The sequence below is a fragment of the Macaca thibetana genome, chromosome 12 (genome assembly GCF_024542745.1).
Source record: "Macaca thibetana thibetana isolate TM-01 chromosome 12, ASM2454274v1, whole genome shotgun sequence".
Classification (NCBI taxonomy): domain Eukaryota; kingdom Metazoa; phylum Chordata; class Mammalia; order Primates; family Cercopithecidae; genus Macaca; species Macaca thibetana.
In genome coordinates, this window is record NC_065589.1 from 122,020,200 (window position 1) to 122,040,777 (window position 20,578).

Genomic DNA, 20,578 nt, shown 5'->3' on the forward strand with positions numbered 1-20,578 from the left:
GTGATTTCTTCCTAATTGTTGAATAATTAATAGCACTTCCACTTTTACCTTTTTTTTTTTTTTTTTTTTTGAGACGGAGTCTCGCTCTGTCACCCAGGCTGGAGTGCAGTGGCCGGATCTCAGCTCACTGCAAGCTCCGCCTCCCGGGTTCACGCCATTCTCCTGCCTCAGCCTCCCGAGTAGCTGGGACTACAGGCGCCCGCCACCTCGCCCGGCTATTTTTTTTTTGTATTTTTTAGTAGAGACGGGGTTTCACCGTGTTAGCCAGGATGGTCTCGATCTCCTGACCTCGTGATCCGCCCATTTCGGCCTCCCAAAGTGCTGGGATTACAGGCGTGAGCCACCGCGCCCGGCCCCACTTTTACCTTTAAGAGAGTATTCTTAATAACAAAACCTCGGAGAGTCTCTAGGGATATTATTTTGGATCTATTAACAGAATGAAGTGAAAACGAGGACCAGTTGAAAGTGGAGATTTTTAGCTGGGGATGTACCACTTCACTTACCTTGGAACCCGTGCCCGAGCAGCTCTCCTGGGCTAGTTCCAATTTCTCAGCTTCTTTCCTTTCTCTTCTGACACCTCCAATGACGTGGCTCCCGACTCTGGCTGCACAACATAATTCCAAGTCCTGGGATAATCCCCAGAAATCTGACTTAATTAACCTGGAGTGATCCCCAGGCTCTGTATTTTCAAAAGCTCCCCAGGCAATACCTGCATCGAGAACTATTGTTCTAATAATTTTCCTCCGCAGAGCTAAACTTTTCACCCAGGCTCCCCCTGCAGGGACTGGGGACCATGTAGAAAAAGGCCAAATCAAAGAAAAGGCAAACCAAAAAAAAAAAAAAGAAGAAGAAGGAGAAGGAGAAGGAGAAGAAGAAGGAGAAGGAGAAGGAGAAGGAGAAGGAGAAGGAGAAGGAGAAGGAGAAGAAGAAGAAGAAGAAAACAACCAACCAAGCAAACCCTCATTATGTAAAAACTTGAAAGAGAGAAATGGATGGCGATGTGGGGAGAGGACAAGACCCACAATCAGAACAGATGATCCTACAGACACCCATTGAGCAGACCTCTCCTCTCAGGCCAGTGCCATCTGTAACATGAATAGATGGTAGATAACTAATTGGAGGGGACACTTACTGTGGCCTCACATTCTTCTCTACTGTAGCCCTGATGCCTAGCAGGGTGCTTGGCCTTTAGGGAGTATTTAGAACTTTTATTCTGAACTAGTTACTAACGCCCTTCCAGTCTAGAGTCTACCTGCAGATACAGTCCCATATGTTATGCGGATGTATTCAAATGAGTATGCAAATGAACATGTTTAAAAAGGACTTACAATTGACTGTCTTCCCCAAATACCCCTGAAAGAAGTCAAATGTTCATCACCAAGAAACACCTGACAGATTCTCTGTCTCATTAGCAGAATCCCTGTGTCCAGGACCCAAACCCTGGTCTTGTCTGAGGACAACTGCCTTTGGGAGGAAGTGGGCCACCAGGCTGAGAAGCCTCTGGGTTCTCTTCTTCACCCCAAGCAGATGTTTAGGGTTGCAGTGGAGACTAACTTTGAGAGATCTGGCTGAAAACACATCGGGTCTCCTATATCTGGGATGCACTGAGCAGATGGGTCACAGCTGCCCAGGTGCAAATACAGCTGGGTTCCAAGCCTGGTGCTGTGCTTCTCCCAGGGCAGCCTGGGAGCTGAGGGGCACCAGCTCTTCACTTGCCACTCTGAGGGTCTGCCACACCTCTGTGGTGATCCTCAGTGTTTTCTTCCCAGCTGGCTGCTTTGGGGCTGCTCCAGTAGGCTCTACCAAGGCAGGTCTGTTTTACCTGCAGAAATAGCTCTAAATCCATCACTTGCTTTGCATTTTCACTGCTGCTACTTTAGGTGAGATCTTCTCATTCTGCCTCCGGGGACTCTGCAAGCAATAGGACCTGTGAGTTCTGCCTCCAGCCTTGACACCTCCCAGCTGCTACCATTGGCTCTTGTGCTAGCTGATTCTTTGAATAAACATCTCCAACCCTGATATTACCATCCTAGAGAGCCCTCATGGACTCCCATGTTCTAAAGCTGTAATTTTCATCTTTGGCTGCACATTAGAACCACCCAAGGAGCTTTTTAAAAAATGTAGATGCTTAGGGCCCATGCCCAGAGATGCTGATAGAATCGGTTTGGGAAAAGTGCTCTTCAGAATCATTTGTCAAAGGATATTGTTTAAAGTCCTCCCGAGCCTGGCATGTGAGACCTCTGGGAGATTGGATCCTCTTTCCAGCTGCCTTCATATTGGCATCTCCTGCTTCTCAGTCCAGACCTTTGTTTCTTTATACAGGCTCTGTGTCTCCTGGAACCCTTGCTCCCAGAATCACAAACTCTTGCTCGTTTTCCACAACTCCCCTTAACTGTCACCCACTTCTGTGAAACATTCTTGGGATCCTCTCATGGAGTTAGTTAGACTTTCTTTCTTCTCTGCTCATATGTTGTTGTTCCACCCAGAATTGCAAAAGGTGGTGTTGTTTGCTTACTTCTCTGTCTACCCCGCTAACCTGAACTCAAAAGACGTTATTTTAATCTTCCTTGCATATCTCTCTGCCTCTTAACAATGGACTACCCTAGGGTAGAGATCATGTGATGTTAATATCCATACCCTCTAATGCCAAAGACCATTTCGTATTTGTCGCTCTGTTCATTTTTTAAGCTAACATGACTGCCAGCGTATGATTGAAATGAACTATTCTGCATTACCTGCTGGACTAACTGGTGTTATCCCCACAATGGCCTGTTAAGTACAGTCATTGTCCTCTTTGCAAGTGAGGAAACTGACACAATGAGAGGAAAGACAACTCAACATGTCACAGGGCACAATAAATGACTGTTTAGAATTTAGAATTGTGTGGCTATGTGCTCTTGCCACAGAAACTCTTTGTAACCAATCAGTTAATATGCTTTCATTTTCTTCAGCAAGCACTTCGCACCAACAGGACACAGAGTCTTCGTAGATGATAAACTCTTTAAAGGAAATAGTTGAAACCTCATGACTAGTTCCCAATACAGTTTCCTCAGTAAAGTAGGTCAGCAGCACAGGGTACACGAAAGACAGCTGGAGCAATGGAATAGGAGAGAAAAGAACTTTACAAAACCATCCACCTTTCTTCCAGTGCCTTTAGAGACAGTCATGCCTCATTTCATTCGATCCCTTTGACAGTGATAAGGGGCAGGAATTATAATATTTACAGATGATAAAATCAGAGCTTAATGAAGGTGAGTAACTTAGACAATGTCACCTAATTTAGAATGAAAAACGCTGCAATTGGATTAGTATGTTACCTCTCTCCAACTGGAGGCTGCCTCTGCCTGGTACATCATTGGAATCCAGCTTTCCTCATCTACTTTAAAAATAGCTCACTTTTTCCTAAAATTGTTTGTAGGAAAGTATGAGAAAACTAAAATTGCCCGTAACTCTACCACTCAGATAAAATTGCTGGTAATATTTTGAGTTCTTTTATTTTTCTGTTTTTTTCTTCTGCATTTATACAACAACAGATCAGAATATGTGACATAACTTTGGTTGTGGTATGTACAACATTTTGTATTTTTCCCTTTTGTTTTTAAACAAAACATATCAGAAGCAGTTTAGCCATCTTTTTTAAAAAAGAAAGAGATTAGAATGAAGTGGTACAAAGAGGAAGAGCAATGCTTTTTATGAACCTTCCAAGGGCTTGTATCCAGCTGAGTGAGGAGTGGGTTTGCTCTGAGAAGGGCATGGACGGCAGCAGGCTGGGAAATAAGCCCCCTTTCTCCAGGCCTTCCGGACCCATCATCTCTAGGCTTGCTCTCTTGTTTCTCTTGCAGGCAGCAACTTGAATGATGGCTTGTGGCACTCAGTTAGCATCAACGCCAGGAGGAACCGCATCACGCTCACTCTGGATAATGAAGCAGCACCCCCAGCTCCTGACAGCACTTGGGTGCAGATTTATTCTGGAAATAGCTACTACTTTGGAGGTAAATTCTCCAGCCTTTAAGAGGGAAAATAAAGAAGGGAGGGAAAATGAAGTGGGCAATTATTTCGCTATGGTGGTTCTGGCTTGGTCAATTAGACAATTATCCCCCCCGCCCAACATACACACACACATCCTCAATCTCAAAATAGTGAGAAGCAAAATCTCTCACAGCTGTGGGCAAATATAAATTATCTAGGTCAGTGCTGAGGAAGAAAAGAACTTTAGCTACAAGAGCTGGTGTTATATAACACATCCAAAGGAGATTTTTGTAGCCATGCCAAGCCCTGTGATCACATGGGAAAGGAGAAACTCAGTTCGAAACTTGGAGAAAGTGTATCAAGAGTCAGCAGTACCTGCAAGAGGCAAAATCCAGGTGGAAAGGCACAACCAGCATGCTCAGCACCTGGGTCCCTCCTCTGCCACTTTCCTCTCTTAGTCCCCTGTCCCCTCCTTCCCCACATTCCTAGAGATCATGCCCACAGAGAGCCAGGAATGAGGTGGAACTAGGAGGCCCATGAACTTGTAACTCCACGTGTAGAAGCCAGTTCAGATTGTTCAGATTCTGCCTTCTCTGATGTTAAGTGAATCCTGGGAACCTTTCCAATGACAGGAACACAAGGGCAAGCTGATGGTGAAGAAAAACATATAATTAGGCATCTACTGAATTTTTATAAATGCATATATATGTATGTATTTAGTCTTTCAAAAGTATTTTTCAATAAAAATTAATATCTAGTTTCATAGTTAGTTGTTTGTATTATAGAAACAATCTCTGAAAATGATGTAACCTCAATAGCTGTCTGACCTTGAGAAAGGTACTCATAGTCCCTAAACTTCCTAATCTGAAACATGGGGAAATAAGTTCACCTCCAAAATTTCAGGAAAAGTTAAGTACGACCAAGGTTTAAACGTATAGCACAGAGTGTGCCACATGGCAGGGGATGGGGAAACTGGCTCCACCTCCTTTAGATATAAGTCAGGGTCTGGTCTACAGTTTCCTTATTCTTTTCCTATTAGTAAATTGAAGAGAAGTATTGTATAAAATTATGCATAGTCTCTTAAACAGAATTTACAGGTCACTTCTCTCATACCAATGGAATGTGGTTAAAGCTTTAAAATGCAAAAGGGATTTTGCACAGGTGCAGTGTATATCTCAACATCTCCTAGGGGGGAAGCAATATCTTTGTGGCTTGATTTTAGGGTGAGGAAGGGCCTATGACCTTTACCTCAAATCTCCTCCCCCTGTGCATGGCTTAACAAATTCCTTTAGGAAGGGAATACACGTCCAGTCTCTGCAAAAGTTGTATGACTTACCTCATTTAATTCATGCAGAAACCTTGTGCAGTACATAATACCCCCACTTAATAGATAATAAAACTGGTATTTGCTGAGATGAAAGAGTTTGTGCAACGCCATAGAGCTCATGAATTCAAATCCAGGTCTGTGTTCCCACAGCCCACCAATGAAAACAGAGATTGGAACAAATGTATTATAAAGATCATAGAACAAGGGTGTTGGGGTCCACAAAGATAACCTCACAGACCGAATAATTGTGCATCTTATGCAATATTTCAGCATCAGAGGGAAAAACGCTATCTTGAATTTATTCTTGAGGGAAATGTTTGTTACTAATCCTGATACAATAAGCATCTGACATGCCTCAGAGACAAAATGGCTCTCCTGCCTCAGTTGAAGGAGTGTTCTTAGAGGCAAGTTTTAAGGGACCCTGGGTTTAGAATGTGAAGATTTATCAGTGATTTGAACAGTGTTTAAACAAACGCCCCACACGTAGACTGTAAACTTAAGGAAGGTGAAAAATGAGTTTCAGTAATAATAGTCAACTTACATAAATTCTCTCTACAGCTTCAATTAGAAGTTGTAGCATCTCTCTTCGTTTTATAGTGTGCCTGTGAGCTGTTAACCAGCTGCTGGGCTTCAGCCCAGCAGTGACTGTCTATTAAAGATGGCTGAAATAATTCCCAGTTATTTATGGGTTATTACCATGGTTTCAAGCTTGCATTCCCATATGCTCTGAACCTATTAAAGCCATTGGGATGGAGTTTGTAAGGAGCACGAGCACTCATATCCCTGAAAGGCTCTATACCCATCTTAATGAGAAGTAGATATGCCCTGGTTGCAAGCTACACTAAATCAGTGTAATTTTTTTTTAAGAACACCCTTTAAAAAGGTATAGTGTTAACCTTTCCCATATGCTATTACAGCCCTAAAATGACATGCATTTAAACCCTTAGTTCCTTCTAAAACCAGCAAAATGTCTGATTTTGCTTTGCACATCACGTCAAAATTCCAGTTATGCTCCTGTGTGTACCTTTCTCAGGAACTCAGCCTGTTAATGCTAACAATTAACCGGACAATTCCTCTGCTGCCATCCCTACCCAACCATCCCTACCCAAAGCATAATTTCCTTTGAAAGCGTAATTCAGAATTGAATTGTGCATTTAGATATGTATTTCAAGACAGAACCAAAATTCTGAAGTAGCTATAATACGTTTCTTCCTTGGGGTGAGTGAAGGATGCCATATGAAAGAATAGAAAATAGCTTACCCCAAGGAAAAAAAAAAGTAAGAAGGAGACACCTGTTACAGTATTGATATTCCCTTTGCCATGCTTTTTATTTTCTCTACAGTGATGGAGTATGCCCTATTTTGTACCAATTCTGTCCCCTCCCTGAGAATGCTAGGATTTACAACAAAAAGGGTGTGCACTGTTGTGAATGAGAAAGCATCAAAATAATTAGACCTCAAGGTCTTCCATCAATAGGTCGCCAAAGCAATGACGGATCATTTCAGCATTCTTCTTCATCTTTTTTCTCTGTCCCACAGGGTGCCCCGACAATCTCACCGATTCCCAATGTTTAAATCCCATTAAGGCTTTCCAAGGCTGCATGAGGCTCATCTTTATTGATAACCAGCCCAAGGACCTCATTTCAGTTCAGCAAGGTTCCCTGGGGAATTTTAGTGATTTACACATTGATCTGTGTAGCATCAAAGACAGGTAATTATTGTCTCTTCTCCTCTGTTCTCCCACCCCCTTCCCATTCTCACTGTTCTAAATATGAATTTCTTTAAGCAAAATTCTAATCCACCGACATTAGCCACATTAGACATAATTGAGTTGCCTAATGGAAAATATTTCTGAAAGGATTTCAGGCCCAGAGAAAAATGGTTTAAATTAGTTGAGTCTCTCTTCATGTTGACTTGCAGTAAATGGGATATGCAAATTAAATCAAAATACAAATTTGTGAAAGGATTAAAATTTTATGCATAAACAACATTTGATTACTTTGAAGTTAAAGCAAAAAGGAGGAAGGAATTACTTCTCTCCTAAACCATTTCATTTTTCACTGCTGTGTGTGTCCTTTCTAACACAGACAGATGAGCATCGGACCGTCTGGGAAGTCTGCAAAAGAGGTTCACGAATGCCCAATAACATACAACTACTCCTGGATTTGGCTGTTTTTTGGTCTTACTGCCCCTACCATTGCTTCTCTGGTCCAGAGGAGATCAGAAAAACTCACTTTAGCTCTCCATTTCCCCTGGGATCTTGCTCTCCTTATAATAGAAGTTTCTAAATGCAAAGACACACTGCAGAAAACCAAAGAGGATGGATTCTGAATTTACATCAAAGTTTACCATGTTCTTCTTCTTTCCTCTCCAGAGCCTACTTCCTTCATTCTTCCAGTTCTTCTCACCCTTGTCAAAATATCATTTATAGAATGGGTGAATAATATCTGTTCAGTGCTTGCCTATGTGTTGATGAGACAGGGTCTCTGCTTATGTTTCTTCAGGGAATAAATTAGCCATTACAATAAAGTGAGATACACGACCAAGAAGTGCACCCTTATTTGTCAGACACACAGCAGCAGCAACTTAGTCTGACCCCAGAGAATGAGTCCAAGAAGGTTTCAGAAGATAATGCTGAGTTGAATCTTAAAGGAGAAGACACTGGCAGGCTAGGCTGAGGTTGAGAGGGGAAGGGAGATTGGCATAGAAGCAGGAGAAAGCATGGATTGCAAGTATTTCATCAACTCAAAATACTTTTTTGGCATTTGAAATCTCTAATAGTTGAGTTGGCAATATCTATTTTTCATAGTGGCATATAAAATAATGGTATATCTTACAATTAGTGGTGTCTTAGATTAAATAATATATAGCTCAGTAGGGATGGTAGGTCACTGTGGATGGTGCACCTGGTGTAAATATGTCCAGAGATGTGGGGGCAGGACCAGTCATGAAGAACTTTGTGTACCAGTGGGATTTGGTTTCATGCTCTTGGTGAGAACCATGGAGGAAGGTGGCTAGCTTTTCCTAGCAGAAAGAGTACTCAAGAAGAAGTGAGAAAGGTGGATTGGAAGAGAGCTTGCATACAACTAGGCAGGTGATTGCCCAGTTCGGGAGAGGAATAATGAGTAGTAGCAGGTGACTCTACTGAGGGGCACAGAAATCGGCCATGCAGTGCATAGTCTCTGCTAACGCTGAAATGAGCTGCATAACTTGGTGAAACTTTCCACACATTTCTCCGTTAACATCGCTATGCATGGGATCATCAACAAATCATGCAGATTTTCTGTCTCTTCTGCTTTATTTTTTTTTCTATTTGACCAGCTGAAAAAGTGGTAATAAAATATGTGCTTCATTAAAATGTGCTAGTTTAGAGCTTGGAGAATAAAAGTTATTGCAGTCAATGGTTGCCAGACCAATAGTGTTTAGTAATGGCGCGGGAGAAGCATCCTACTTCATCAGCCAGTGCAGCCTCTTCCAAAGTGTTGATCAATACAGGGAATATTTATCAATAGGGGTCTCTAATGCTACCTTAATTTTTAATCAAGCAAGCTCTCATTATTTTCGATTGCATGAAAGTCATTGCCATATGCACTGCATCATTAGTTTTGTGTAATTGTAGTCTTGTATAATTGGATTACATACAATTGTGCTTTCGTTAATTGTATAATAAGGGATTGTGTTTAGTTTCGTGGGTAAATGGTTAAGTTTTTCTTGATTTACCAGGCACTGTGTCTAACAGAAGGGAAAGCTGCGGCAAGGGACTGTGCTTGAGTCACTATTTCTTGAACTCATATTTAATGTTATCTGAAGAGGGGCAGGAGTTACAAGGGCAGGTGGTTTCTGAATTTGGTGTTTCACTTTTAATGTGTGAATCAGTGTGAACTGGATTTCAGGTTAAGTACAAACTCTTTGCCTTCAAGGAGCTTGCTATTTGGTGGGAGAGAGGAGGGGAATAGGCTGGCAGTGGTTTTCCTTACCTGGACAGCTGTCTGAAAAGCCCACAGAGGACAGCCTGAGAATCTCTTCTTACTCTGAGACTCCTTTCCAATCCCTTGTTACAGGCCGTAGAGACCCAGGTCTCCATCTGCCTCTTTGTGGTTATCCTACCCCTTCTTTTTCTCTCTCAAAGTGAAGTGGGATCCCACCCTGCCAGCTTTTCTTTTATGCTGGCCCCAACGCAGCATCTTACATACTTAAAGAGTCTTAGTGCTGGTCACGTGGGAAAATCTAAAGACATCTAAATCTAAAGACATCTAAAGCAGCATTCCGGCCGGGCACGGTGGCTCACGCCCGTAATTCCAGTACTTTGGGAGGCCAAGGCAGGTGGATTAACTGAGGTCAGAAGTTTGAGATCAGCCTGGCCAATATGGTAAAACCCTGTCTCTACTAAAAATACAAAAACCAGCCAGGCGTGGTGACACATGTCTAATCTCAGCTTCTTGGGAGGCCGAGAGAGGAGAATCGCTTGAACCCAGGAGATGGAGGTTGCAATGAGCCGAGACGGTGCCGCTACACTCCAGCCTGGGTGACAGAGTGAGACTCCGTCTCAAAAATAAATAAATAAATAAATAAATAAATAAATAAATAAATAAATAAGTAGCATTCCTACCTGAGGCACCAATGTTCCAAAATCTCAAGGGCTCCCTCCAGTTTAGTTCCTTTAAGCAACTTCCTTTTGAGGTGGTACCTAAGACCCTGACATCTGCTGCCCGGTTTACACTGTTTACAAACCACCTTTGACATTTCATCCTGAGCAAAAGCGGAAAGGGTCTCTTCTCAGGGATTAAGAAACTTTAACCGATGTGCATCTCAGGGATGGGCAAAATTACCGAATCTTCTGGCTTCTGGGAGGAAAGGAGTTGGAAGAACTGGCCTAGCACACAGCTCTGGAAGCAGGAAGGTGTTGGTGTTGAGCATCTCCAGTGCCTGGCAGTGCATGGGCAGGATGGGGGAAGGAAGCAGCAGCAATTAGAATAAGGCATTCCTGACCCACACTGTGCCCTGTTCACGGTCCTTCTGAACCTCTAGGACACAGTCTGCAGCTGCTGCCTCTCTTCTGCAGACCAAACCACCAGCCTCATAATTTCTGCACCCTAAGCCCCTGTCCTTCATAATAACCATCTTTCCAGCCTCTTTGACTTGAAGTAGGCAAAACACAATAGTCTAAGCCAGCGGTCCCCAACCTTTTTGGCATTCAGGGACTGGGGGCTTGGGGAGGGATGGTTTTAGGGTGATTCAAGCACACACATTTATTGTGCACTTGATTTCTATTATTGTTACATTGTGATGTATAATAATTATGCAACTCACCATAATGCAAAGTCAGTGGGAGCCCTGAGCTTGTTTTCCTGCAACTAGATGGTCTCATCTGGGAGTGATTAAAGACGATGACAGATCATCAGGCATTAGATTATCATAAGGAGTGTGCAGCCTAGATCCTTCACATGCAGTTTACAATAGGGTTTGTACTTCTGTGAGAATCTAATCCTGAAGTTGATCTGATAAGAGGCAGAGCTTAGGCAGTAATGTGAGCGACGAGGATTGTCTGTAAGAACAGACGAAGCTTTGCTTGCTCACCCGCTGTTCACCTTCTACTGTTTGTTCCAGTTCCTAAGAAGCCACGGACCAGTACTGGTTCTGGTTTGTGGCCCAGGGCTTGAGGACCCCTGATCTAATCTATCACAGAGGAAAGTCACTTTCAATAAGGCTTCATTCGGTGAACAGCTGTTGATTCACCCTCTGTAGTTCTGTCTTATAGGTAGGCGTTGAGCGAGAGAGTGAGACTGACTTACATCTCTCCCTGAGCAGGATGTGATGCTGTAAAGGCTCTAGAAGCCCTGGGAGTCCAGAGGCACTGATATCCCCACTTTCTAAAAGGGGAAAGCTAAGACCTGGAGACGTATGTCAGTGTTCTCAAGGTCCCACAGGGCCGAAGTTCTGATCAAGAGTCAGGCACTGTGAGTATTCTCTCCCCGGTACTATCTAGCAAAGAGGCACTGATCTGGAAATGGCAGTCACTGTGGGTCCGTGTCTCTAAATGTGTAACCCCATTTTCCAATTGTCGACCTAAAAGGAAAAAGCTGACACAAAATTAATATAAGTAGAGAGTTCATTTGGGCCAAGCTTGCTTGAGGCAATCCAGGAGCACGGATTCAAGTTGCCCTGAATAGACACTTGGATTAGCAGCTGTTGCAACTGGGTTTCTAAAGGCAAATATGAGGACAAGGAGTGAACTGACATAAAGTTCTGCCAGGAATTCTCAATGGTTTACAGGTGACAGATTTGATTAGCGATTGGTTGTATATTGTTAAGCTGTAGGGTGTGGGTTGTAGTGTGTCCAGTGCAGCATGATTAGATTAACAACAAGCAGTTCCAAGAGATAAGTACACAACACAAAGTGGGGGTGTCGAGTATGACTCGGGTGTCCTTTTAATGTTTCATGGGCCTGATCAGTAAAAGGACTTGCATTCCTCACATAAAAGTTGTTTTCTTTTCTCATGCTCAACCAGATCGAATTTTCAAGAATATGCAATATGTCAGATTCTTTGTAACATTTGTGTGCCTAATGCAATTCCTTCCATGAGGGGACGTTCAGAGTGATATGCAATGTCTAGCAGGGCCTGAGTGGAGTAAGGTGAGCCAGGTTCAAAGAGTCTCCGCCCCACGTCCATGTAGATGATTCCCAGTCAATTTCAGGAGCCGTGTCCAGTCCTGTGAAGTTCAAGATCCAGGACAGGAGAGGCAGATTAGCAAATGCTGTTCAAGAGCATCCACAGGAGACAGGCTCCAAGGTATGAAGCCATACCAGGAGGGGAAAAACAGGGATGCTGATGAGGAAGGTGTCTGAGATTGGGAGAAGCAGAGGACATACCTGGAAAAAGTTCAGAATCACAGTGCAGGTGGCAGCAGCTTTGAGAGGCAGCAGGACATGTTTAAATCCACCCCGCCCACAGCCTGAGATGTAATACACATTATTTAAACTTTTGTTCATGTTTTCTCTTTTGCAAAGCCAGGATCAGAAAACCTACCTTTGTGCTAAGGAGTTGAATGAGAGAGGGAGAGAGGCCGGGCGCGGTGGCTCAAGCCTGTAATCCCAGCACTTTGGGAGGCCGAGACGGGCGGATCAGGAGGTCAGGAGATCGAGACCATCCTGGCTAACACGGTGAAACCCCGTCTCTACTGAAAAATACAAAAAACTAGCCGGGCGAGGTGGCGGGCGCCTGTAGTCCCAGCTACTCGGGAGGCTGAGGCAGGAGAATGGCGGGAACCCGGGAGGCGGAGCTTGCAGTGAGCTGAGATCCGGCCACAGCACTCCAGCCTGGACGACAGAGCGAGACTCTGTCTCAAAAAAAAAAAAAAAAAAAAAAAAAAAAAAAAAAAAAAAAAAAAAAAGAGAGAGGGAGAGAGAAATGAGAGCATGCGATAAGTCAGGTGTTCAATTGCATGACTGGAATGCAGTGGATGCTCAATTAGACGTTCACCGCGTTAATTCCTCTGGCCAAAGGTTTGCCACTTCTCTGGTTTCCACAGGGAGAGAAGAGGCTTAAGTGCCCTGCCAGTCTTTCCCCAAATCCCACTGCTGCAAGTGATCCTCAGTAGTTTCTGAGGAGATTCCCATGTGAATATTTCACATGCATCCCCCCTCCCAAATCAGTCCGCTTTGTGACTCCCCTTGGGCTTTGGTCCCACTTGTTCAGAGGACCTGCCCCTCAGGGCCACCAGCCATGGCCCATTAGGAAAGCACTCATCAATTTGGGTGCCAAGGTTGTGGTCTTCAGATTTTCCTAAAGCATTAGTCTCAAGATCAGGACTAGAGTGAGCCTAGAGAATAAAATTTAAGGAGACCCCGACTTCTAGGTTCATGCATTTGTGGATCCTGCATTTGCAGAAACCTGAGAGTGAGGTCCTCTTTAAATCTTATAGGCAAATTGGAACATGTTAACATCAGAATCACCAGAAATGCTTGTTAAAACACAAATTACGGGGGTGGAGCCTGGAAATTTGCATTTCTAAGAAATTCCTGGGTGATGCTGCTGCTACTGGGCTGGCCTGGTGGTCATACTTTGAGAACCATGCTGTAAAACTTCTGCTCCTGGAGGACGCAGCATTGTGTGGAATCTGCAAAGCTGGTGTGGGTGTGGAGAGAGGGATGGTTCCTGCCCCACCCAGGGCCTCAAGCAGCCACTATCCTGGCCAGAGTCTCTCTGAAAAGTTTTTGCAGCTCCCTCCATGTCCCAAAGTCCCTTTCTCCAAAGAGGTGTTGAAATCAACCCAAGGGATGCTGCAGGTGTTCACTGAGTTTCTTCTATCTCTGAGCTTTCCTGATTTTCCTCTCTCAGCTCCTCCCCTGCTTCCCACTACAAACAAAGCCTTCATGAATAACAAGGAAAATGATCAGATCCTCTGGTATGCCTCAGTGAGGGGTATTTTGGCTGGAGGAAAGTGTGGTTCTAGAGCAGCTACAGCTGCTGACAAGCGTAACTGTTTGTTGTGAGGTACCCATGAACGTCACAGCTTGATCTTTCCTTCTAACACACTTCACAGCCTGTGGGAGGTGGCGGTGCCTATATAACAGCAGTGACTCCACCTCTCCCCAATATTGTCTACACAACTTTATAAAGATCGATGGACACTCTTTTGCAGCAACATGGATGGTACTTAAGTGAGACAAGTTAAACACAAGAAGACAAATATTGCGTGTTTTTACTTGTAAGTAGGAGCTAAATAATGTGGACACATGGACTCAGAGAGTGTGGAATGACAGGCAATGGAAAAGTGAGTGAGGTGGATAATGAGAAATTACTTAATGGGTTTGTGATTGAAAAGTGGTCCCGATCCAAACCTTCAGAGAGAGTTCTTGGATCTCGCACCATAAAAGATTTGGAGTGACTCCATGGAGTAAAGTGAAAGCAAGTTTATTAAGAAAGTAAAGGGGCCGGGCGCGGTGGCTCAAGCCTGTAATCCCAGCACTTTGGGAGGCCGAGACGGGTGGATCATGAGGTCAGGAGATCGAGACCATCCTGGATAACACGGTGAAACCCCGTCTCTACTAAAAAAAATACAAAAAACTAGCCGGGCGAGGTGGCGGGCGCCTGTAGTCCCAGCTACTCGGGAGGCTGAGGCAGGAGAATGGCGTGAACCCGGGAGGCGGAGCTTGCAGTGAGCTGAGATCCGGCCACTGCACTCCAGCCTGGGCAACAGAGCCAGACTCCATCTCAAAAAAAAAAAAAAAAAAAAAGAAAGAAAGAAAGAAAGAAAGTAAAGGAATAAAAGAATGGCTACTCCACAGGCAGAGCAGTGGCATGGGCTGCTTGACTGAGCATGCTCATAGTCATTTCTTGATTATATGCTAAACAAGAGGTAGATTATTCATGAGTTTTCCCGGGAAAGGGACAGACAATTCCAAGAACTGAGGGTTCCTGCCCTTTTCAGACTATATAAGGTAACTCCCAGACATTGCCACGGCATTTGTAAACTGCCATGGCGTTGGTAGGAGTCTTTCAGCATGTTAGTGCATTGTAACTAGCATGTAATGAGCAATGAGGACGAGTGGAGATCACTTTCATCTTGACTTGGTGGGTTTCGGTCAGCTTCTTCACTGGATCCTTTTTTATCAGCAGGGTCTTTTATGACTTGTATCTTGTGACACCAGTCCTGTCGACCTCCTATCTCATCCTGTGACTAAGAATGCCTAATCTCCCGGAATGCAGTTCAATATGTCTCAGCCTTATTTTACCCAACCCCTATTCAAGACAGAGTTGCTCTGGTTCAAAAACTTCTGACAGGTCCAATGTACATTGTTCTGGTGATGGATACCCTGAAAGACCTAATTTGACCACTAAGCAATCGATGCATGCAGCAATATTACAATTGAACCTCATAATCTATACATATAAAAAATGATTAGACAGACACTGATTTCTTATGGCCTTCTGGTGCCCACCAAGGACTTGGACGGTCACATGGCCCATTCCTTCATCATTTCCTCACACAGTGATGCTACTGTGGAAGATCCGAGGAGATCCCCCAGCTCTGGTTGTGCACAGGAGGAAATGGAGGCCACATAGAGGGTGGCAAAGCCAGATATGGAAGCAGGGTGCTTTTTCTGTGGTCTTTGCTTTTGCATCCTGTGGAGACTTTTTGCTGTAATCCTTTCTAAAATTAAATCGTTTACTTTTTCCAAAGAGGAGATCACATGTGGAGCACTGCATTACATTTCTTGTGGCAAATAAGTTATGAAATGTAGCTTCTCTCTCCATCATCACTGTATTTTCTCCCACACACACTTGTTTAAGAAAGCCGGTCATGGTGGCTCACGCCTGTAATCCCAGCACTTTGGGAGGCCGAGGCGGGTGGATCACGAGGTCAGGAGATCGAGACCATCCTGGCCAACATGGTGAAACCCTGTCTCTACTGAAATACAAAAAAAAAAAAAAAAATTAGCTGGCTATGGTGGTGCATGCCTGTAATCCCAGCTACTCTGGAGGCGGAGGCATGAGAATCGCTTGAACCCAGGAGGCAGAGGTTGCAGTGAGCCAAGATTGCGCCACTACACTCCAGGGTGCAGACAGAGCGAAACTCGGTCTCAAAAAAAAAAAAAAAAAAAAAAAAGAAAAGAAAAGAAAAGAAAAAAGAAAAAGAATAATCTGCTGAACTCTCTGGTCAAAATTCTTACCTTGTTGGTTCAGGGTTTGGAGTACAGTAAACACGGAGAGTTGGCAAGCATTCCGTTGGATCACCTCCCATAAACAGACTCCTGCTAAAAACCCACCCTGTGTGTGGGAGCGTGTTAAAAACAGTGGGTAATATAAAAAGATTACATTGCGCGGTAATACATATGTTTTAGTCCTTCTCTAAAATCGAAAGCCTTTCCATTGGGCGCCAGAAAAGCCATTGTAAGGGCAGTACCCACACAATCGGAGCTTCTAACTCTGAAGTGAGAAATGGTACAATATGCTGTTCTCCCTTAACTCATGGGATGGGGCCAAAATCCAAACAAGATCTCTTCTGCTTTACTATTTATCATTTGTGGTCTATTTCACAGAGGGGGAAAAAAAAGTTATATTTTATGTCACACTTACTGAGCAAACATTCCTAAACGTTATTTCATTGAATTCTCTCCATAGTCTGCAAGGCCTGCCGAGCGGGTTCTCAAGTATGGCCCCCAGGACTGCAGCATCGGTGTCACCTGGCAACTTGTTAGACATGCAAGTCTCAGGCAGCAACCCAATTCTACTAGATCAGAAATGTAGGGTAGGGGCCCGGGCATCTGCGTTTTAATCATCCTCCAGGTGACTCGGATGCACACTCAAATTTGAGAAACACTGTGTTGTTCGGTTATCGCCGCGTTCTAGATAAGACAACCAATTCTTAGAGAGGTTCAGTGACTGCCGAGGTCATGTCTTAGTATTTGGAAAAACCAGGCTTCTAATTCAGGTTTTCCTGATTCCTCAGTATATATAAATATGGAAAGCCTGTTACCAAAAGGCCAGAGAAAGAGGAGACGTGGGCTTGGGTGGCCAGAGCAGGCCAGGGAGGGGCTACAGAGGAAGCAGCGCGTCCTGAGGAACTCGAAGAGCAGGCTGGATTTAGGGAGGTCAAGGAGGGGTGCTCCAGGGGCTCTCACGTGGACAGTGTAAAGCTGGGGTTAGGAAGGGGTGCAGTGCTGAATGTCTGTTTGTCCATACTGGAGGGGCTGCTTTGGCAGCAGTGGATGCAAGAGAACCGAAATCAGAACCGGCATATACTTGCCAGCGCACAAAACGGTTTAAAACTTGAGAGACCAGCCACATTAATAGTGAATCTTTAAATAATGCTTACTGTGGGCCAGGACAGTGTGACAATGTGTGTGTGTGTGTGTGTGTGTGTGTGTGAGAGAGAGAGAGAGACAGAGACAGAGTGAGAGAGAGAGAGAGAGACTTTAATCTTCACCACAATGTGGTGAGGTTAGTATTATTAACTCCATTTTACACACAATAAATTGGAGGCACAGAGGCACTAAGTAACTTGCCCGAAGTCACACAGCCTATATGTGGTAGAGCCTGGCTGCAATTCATGGAGTCTATTTGGAGAGATTAGGTCTGTCCTGGCACTGTGCTACTTCTAACCCTGCTGTGGGAAAGCACCCCGCATTCTTCAGCAGGACTGTGAAGTGGAAAATACTTTTGTCTTGCATTAACATCACAAAGGTGGTTAAATTAAAGCAGGGAGAGAAGGGCTATGGAGCACCTCGGTGCCTCACGGGTTATCATCGGTATCCTCGCAGCTCACTGTCACCATCTCCTAAAGAACGCACTGAGATAGACACAGAATGAGCTCAGGGCTCCCGTGAGACACTGGTCTTGATCTAGTTATTTGAGCTGATTGGGGAATAGGAGAAGCTGGGAACTTGCTGGGAATGACTGACTTGAGGAGATAGGCTTCAAGCTGATTTTGTAAAGGTGTTCCATCTGGAACTGCCCAGAAAAAGCACTGATTCATTTCTCTACTTCTTTAATAAGGGCTTCCTTCCCCTGTCTATCTCATACCTGTTTGAATCTCAGAAAAGAAGAGGGTTTTGGAGAAATGGGAAACCTGGATTTGATTAGAAGAAGCGACCTTGAACGAGTGCATCTGTGTCCTGTGACAAACCTCATCTCTATCGTCACTTGTTTTTACAAGAAAAGTGGATCATTATCTTGCTGAAATGGTCCTTCTCCACCTGTGCATATGGAAGGGCACAAAAGAGCCTTTATTCGTGGAAAACACAGAGGGCTGAGCAAGCCAGGGTGGCACTTCATTCTGGCCCATCAAATGGTGGTGAGACTCCTTCCCCACTGATTGGTAATCTGACATATTGAAGCTGAAAATGAAGCCAGAACAATGAGCCAGGTGAATTACCACGAGCACTTCCAAAGATGAGGAGTTCATTCCAAATGCTGTAGTTATGCAATTGAGGTACTACATACATGTCAACGTATCAGGAAGAAAATGTCTACAAAGTCCCTGGGGCTCTGGATCATACCTATCCTGAGGTATACTGGCTTAGAAATTCAGATGTTTTAGGTCAGGCGCAGTGGCTCATGCCTGTAATCCCAGCACTTTGGAAGGCCCAGTCTGGTGGAGACCGGGAGTTCGAGACCAGCCTGTCCAACATGGCCAAACTCCATCTCTACTAAAATACAAAAATTATCCAGGCATGGTGGCGCATGCCTGTAATCCCAGCTGGTGGGGAGGCTGAGGCACGAGAATCGCTTGAACACAGGATGTAGAGGTTGCAGTGAGCAAAGATCGTGCCACTGCACTCTAGCCTGGGTGACACAGTGTGTGAGACTATGGAAGGAAGGAAGGAAGGAAGGAAGGAAGGAAGGGAGGAAGGAAGGGAGGGAAGGAAGGAAGGAAGGAAGGAAGCCTGGGGGCAAGGAAGGAGGAAGGAAGGAAGGAAAGAAAGAAAGAAAGAAGGAAGGAAAAGGAAAGAAGGAAAGCCTGGGGGGCACAGTGTGTGAGACTATGAAAGAAAGAAAGAGAGAGAGAGAAAGAAAGAGAGAGAGAGAGAGGAAGGAAGGAAGGAAGGAAAAGAAAGAAATTATTAGATGTTTTAGATGAGAAAGAATTAGGTGTTTTAGATAACAGAGTAGTGAAGGAGACTTTTTATCTCAAGCCACTTTTGTGAAGCAGAGAACATTCCTAAATTAATGAAAAGAAGAAAGAGATTCCTTGGTATTGATTCCTTTACATGATCGATATCTCAGTAAGCCTTCATCCAACATCCCGATAAGAGCCTTCCACCTGTTTCTCGTGTTCTCTGAAGAGCACTGCCTTGTACACAGCCAATGTCACATTAATTTTTTCCTCATTTGCATTGATGTCCACTCATGGGGCCCTTGAGGTGAACCACCTGAAGCCCTTGGATGCTGTTTTTCCCTGGTACAAAAGCCTTCATCGATGACCCATTACAAGCGCCATTTATAGACACAGTTGGAAGAGAAAAGGAGTGTAATATGTTTTCAGTTGGGAAAAAGGCAGGTCTGACCTGCAGTAAAAGGTTCTCACCTGTGTCTGCAGTGAAACATTAAATTTAAAGTTAGCGCTATGCTACTTACATTTTGAATTAAGATATTTCAGAGGAAGTTCATAGAATTCCAATTAGGCCGTGTGGGTTTAATTGTGACATGGACTTCTGAAGGCTGAACTGATACTCCTGCATCTCTATCACGGGCATCAGTAGCATCATAGATGCCATCCACTTTAACGCTTACAATGCCCAAAGGGAGCATCAGTCTCCCCGGTTGTCACCTGAGAAAACCGATATTCACATAAATTTACTAACTTGCCTCAAAATGGAATCAGACTGAGGATTTTAAGGTGGGAAAGCCTGTGCCGTTTCCATTTTAGCCCAATCTTGGACACAACGCACATGTAACTTCTTTGTATCTTAGCTCCCCTAGTTGTCAAATGTAGATAACATGTTATAACTGCAAAGTGTTAAACAAAAGCAAGGCGATATTATTCCTGCCTGCCTCTTGGAATTTTGGCAAGGATTGACTGAGGTCGGAAAGAAAAGTTCTTAAAGTTAAAAGCGAGAGAGACGGAAATGGATAGGGTTCTGTGTAGATCAGGCCAGATTTTAGAAAGCCCATCCACAGGCAGAAAACGATGACATTTCTCTGAATAATTTACCTACGTACATAACCTATTTTATTTTTTAGACAAATGATTAATGTTTTCACTTGATTCAAGTTACAGATGTGAAATCTTCCCTCTAGCTTTAGCTTCATCTTAAAAATATCTCTTGGACATGATTTACTAGGCCCACTGCAGAGCTCTTCTCTCCTAATGCTGGGAGAACCGTAGACCTAGCAGTAGATATCTGAACACCTGAGAATTGCAACGGGAACACACAAAGCTAAAACAGAGAGTTATTTGAGAGAATGTAGATTAAGTTGGATTTTATGTCTTGCCAGATTTTACAGTCTCTGAACTTGTGTGATGTCTAGTACATCCAGAACACCATTAACTTTATTACGACAAAATGTTAGCATCACCTTGCTACCTGCTTTTACCCATGCTGAAAAATATAATGGTGACTGTAATAATTAGGTAGGGGGCTCTCCCTGCTTTGGATGTGGAAATCTTCTCAGATGTGGCTCCTAAGTAACTCTAGGTTTATAGGTTCGATCAAAGCATCGTATTGAGAAGTGTAAAACCCTACACTCTGAAATGAGAATCACTTGTATCAACATTAGCATTTGTGTATGCACATAGTTGTGTATGTGTTCACACACAATATGATACTAGCCCGTGA

The 20,578-nt window shown here is 43.9% G+C and overlaps 1 protein-coding gene across 1 annotated transcript in view; it reads left to right on the plus strand.

The window, feature by feature from the left end:
• The window catches only part of CNTNAP5 (contactin associated protein family member 5), an 862,050-nt gene that overhangs the window by 471,738 nt on the left and 369,734 nt on the right, over positions 1-20,578 (plus strand). Inside the window, exons 9-10 of the mRNA XM_050752523.1 lie at positions 3,843-3,992; positions 6,835-7,006. Coding sequence (XP_050608480.1) covers positions 3,843-3,992; positions 6,835-7,006 — 322 coding nt within the window. The remainder of the gene's footprint in view (positions 1-3,842; positions 3,993-6,834; positions 7,007-20,578) is intronic.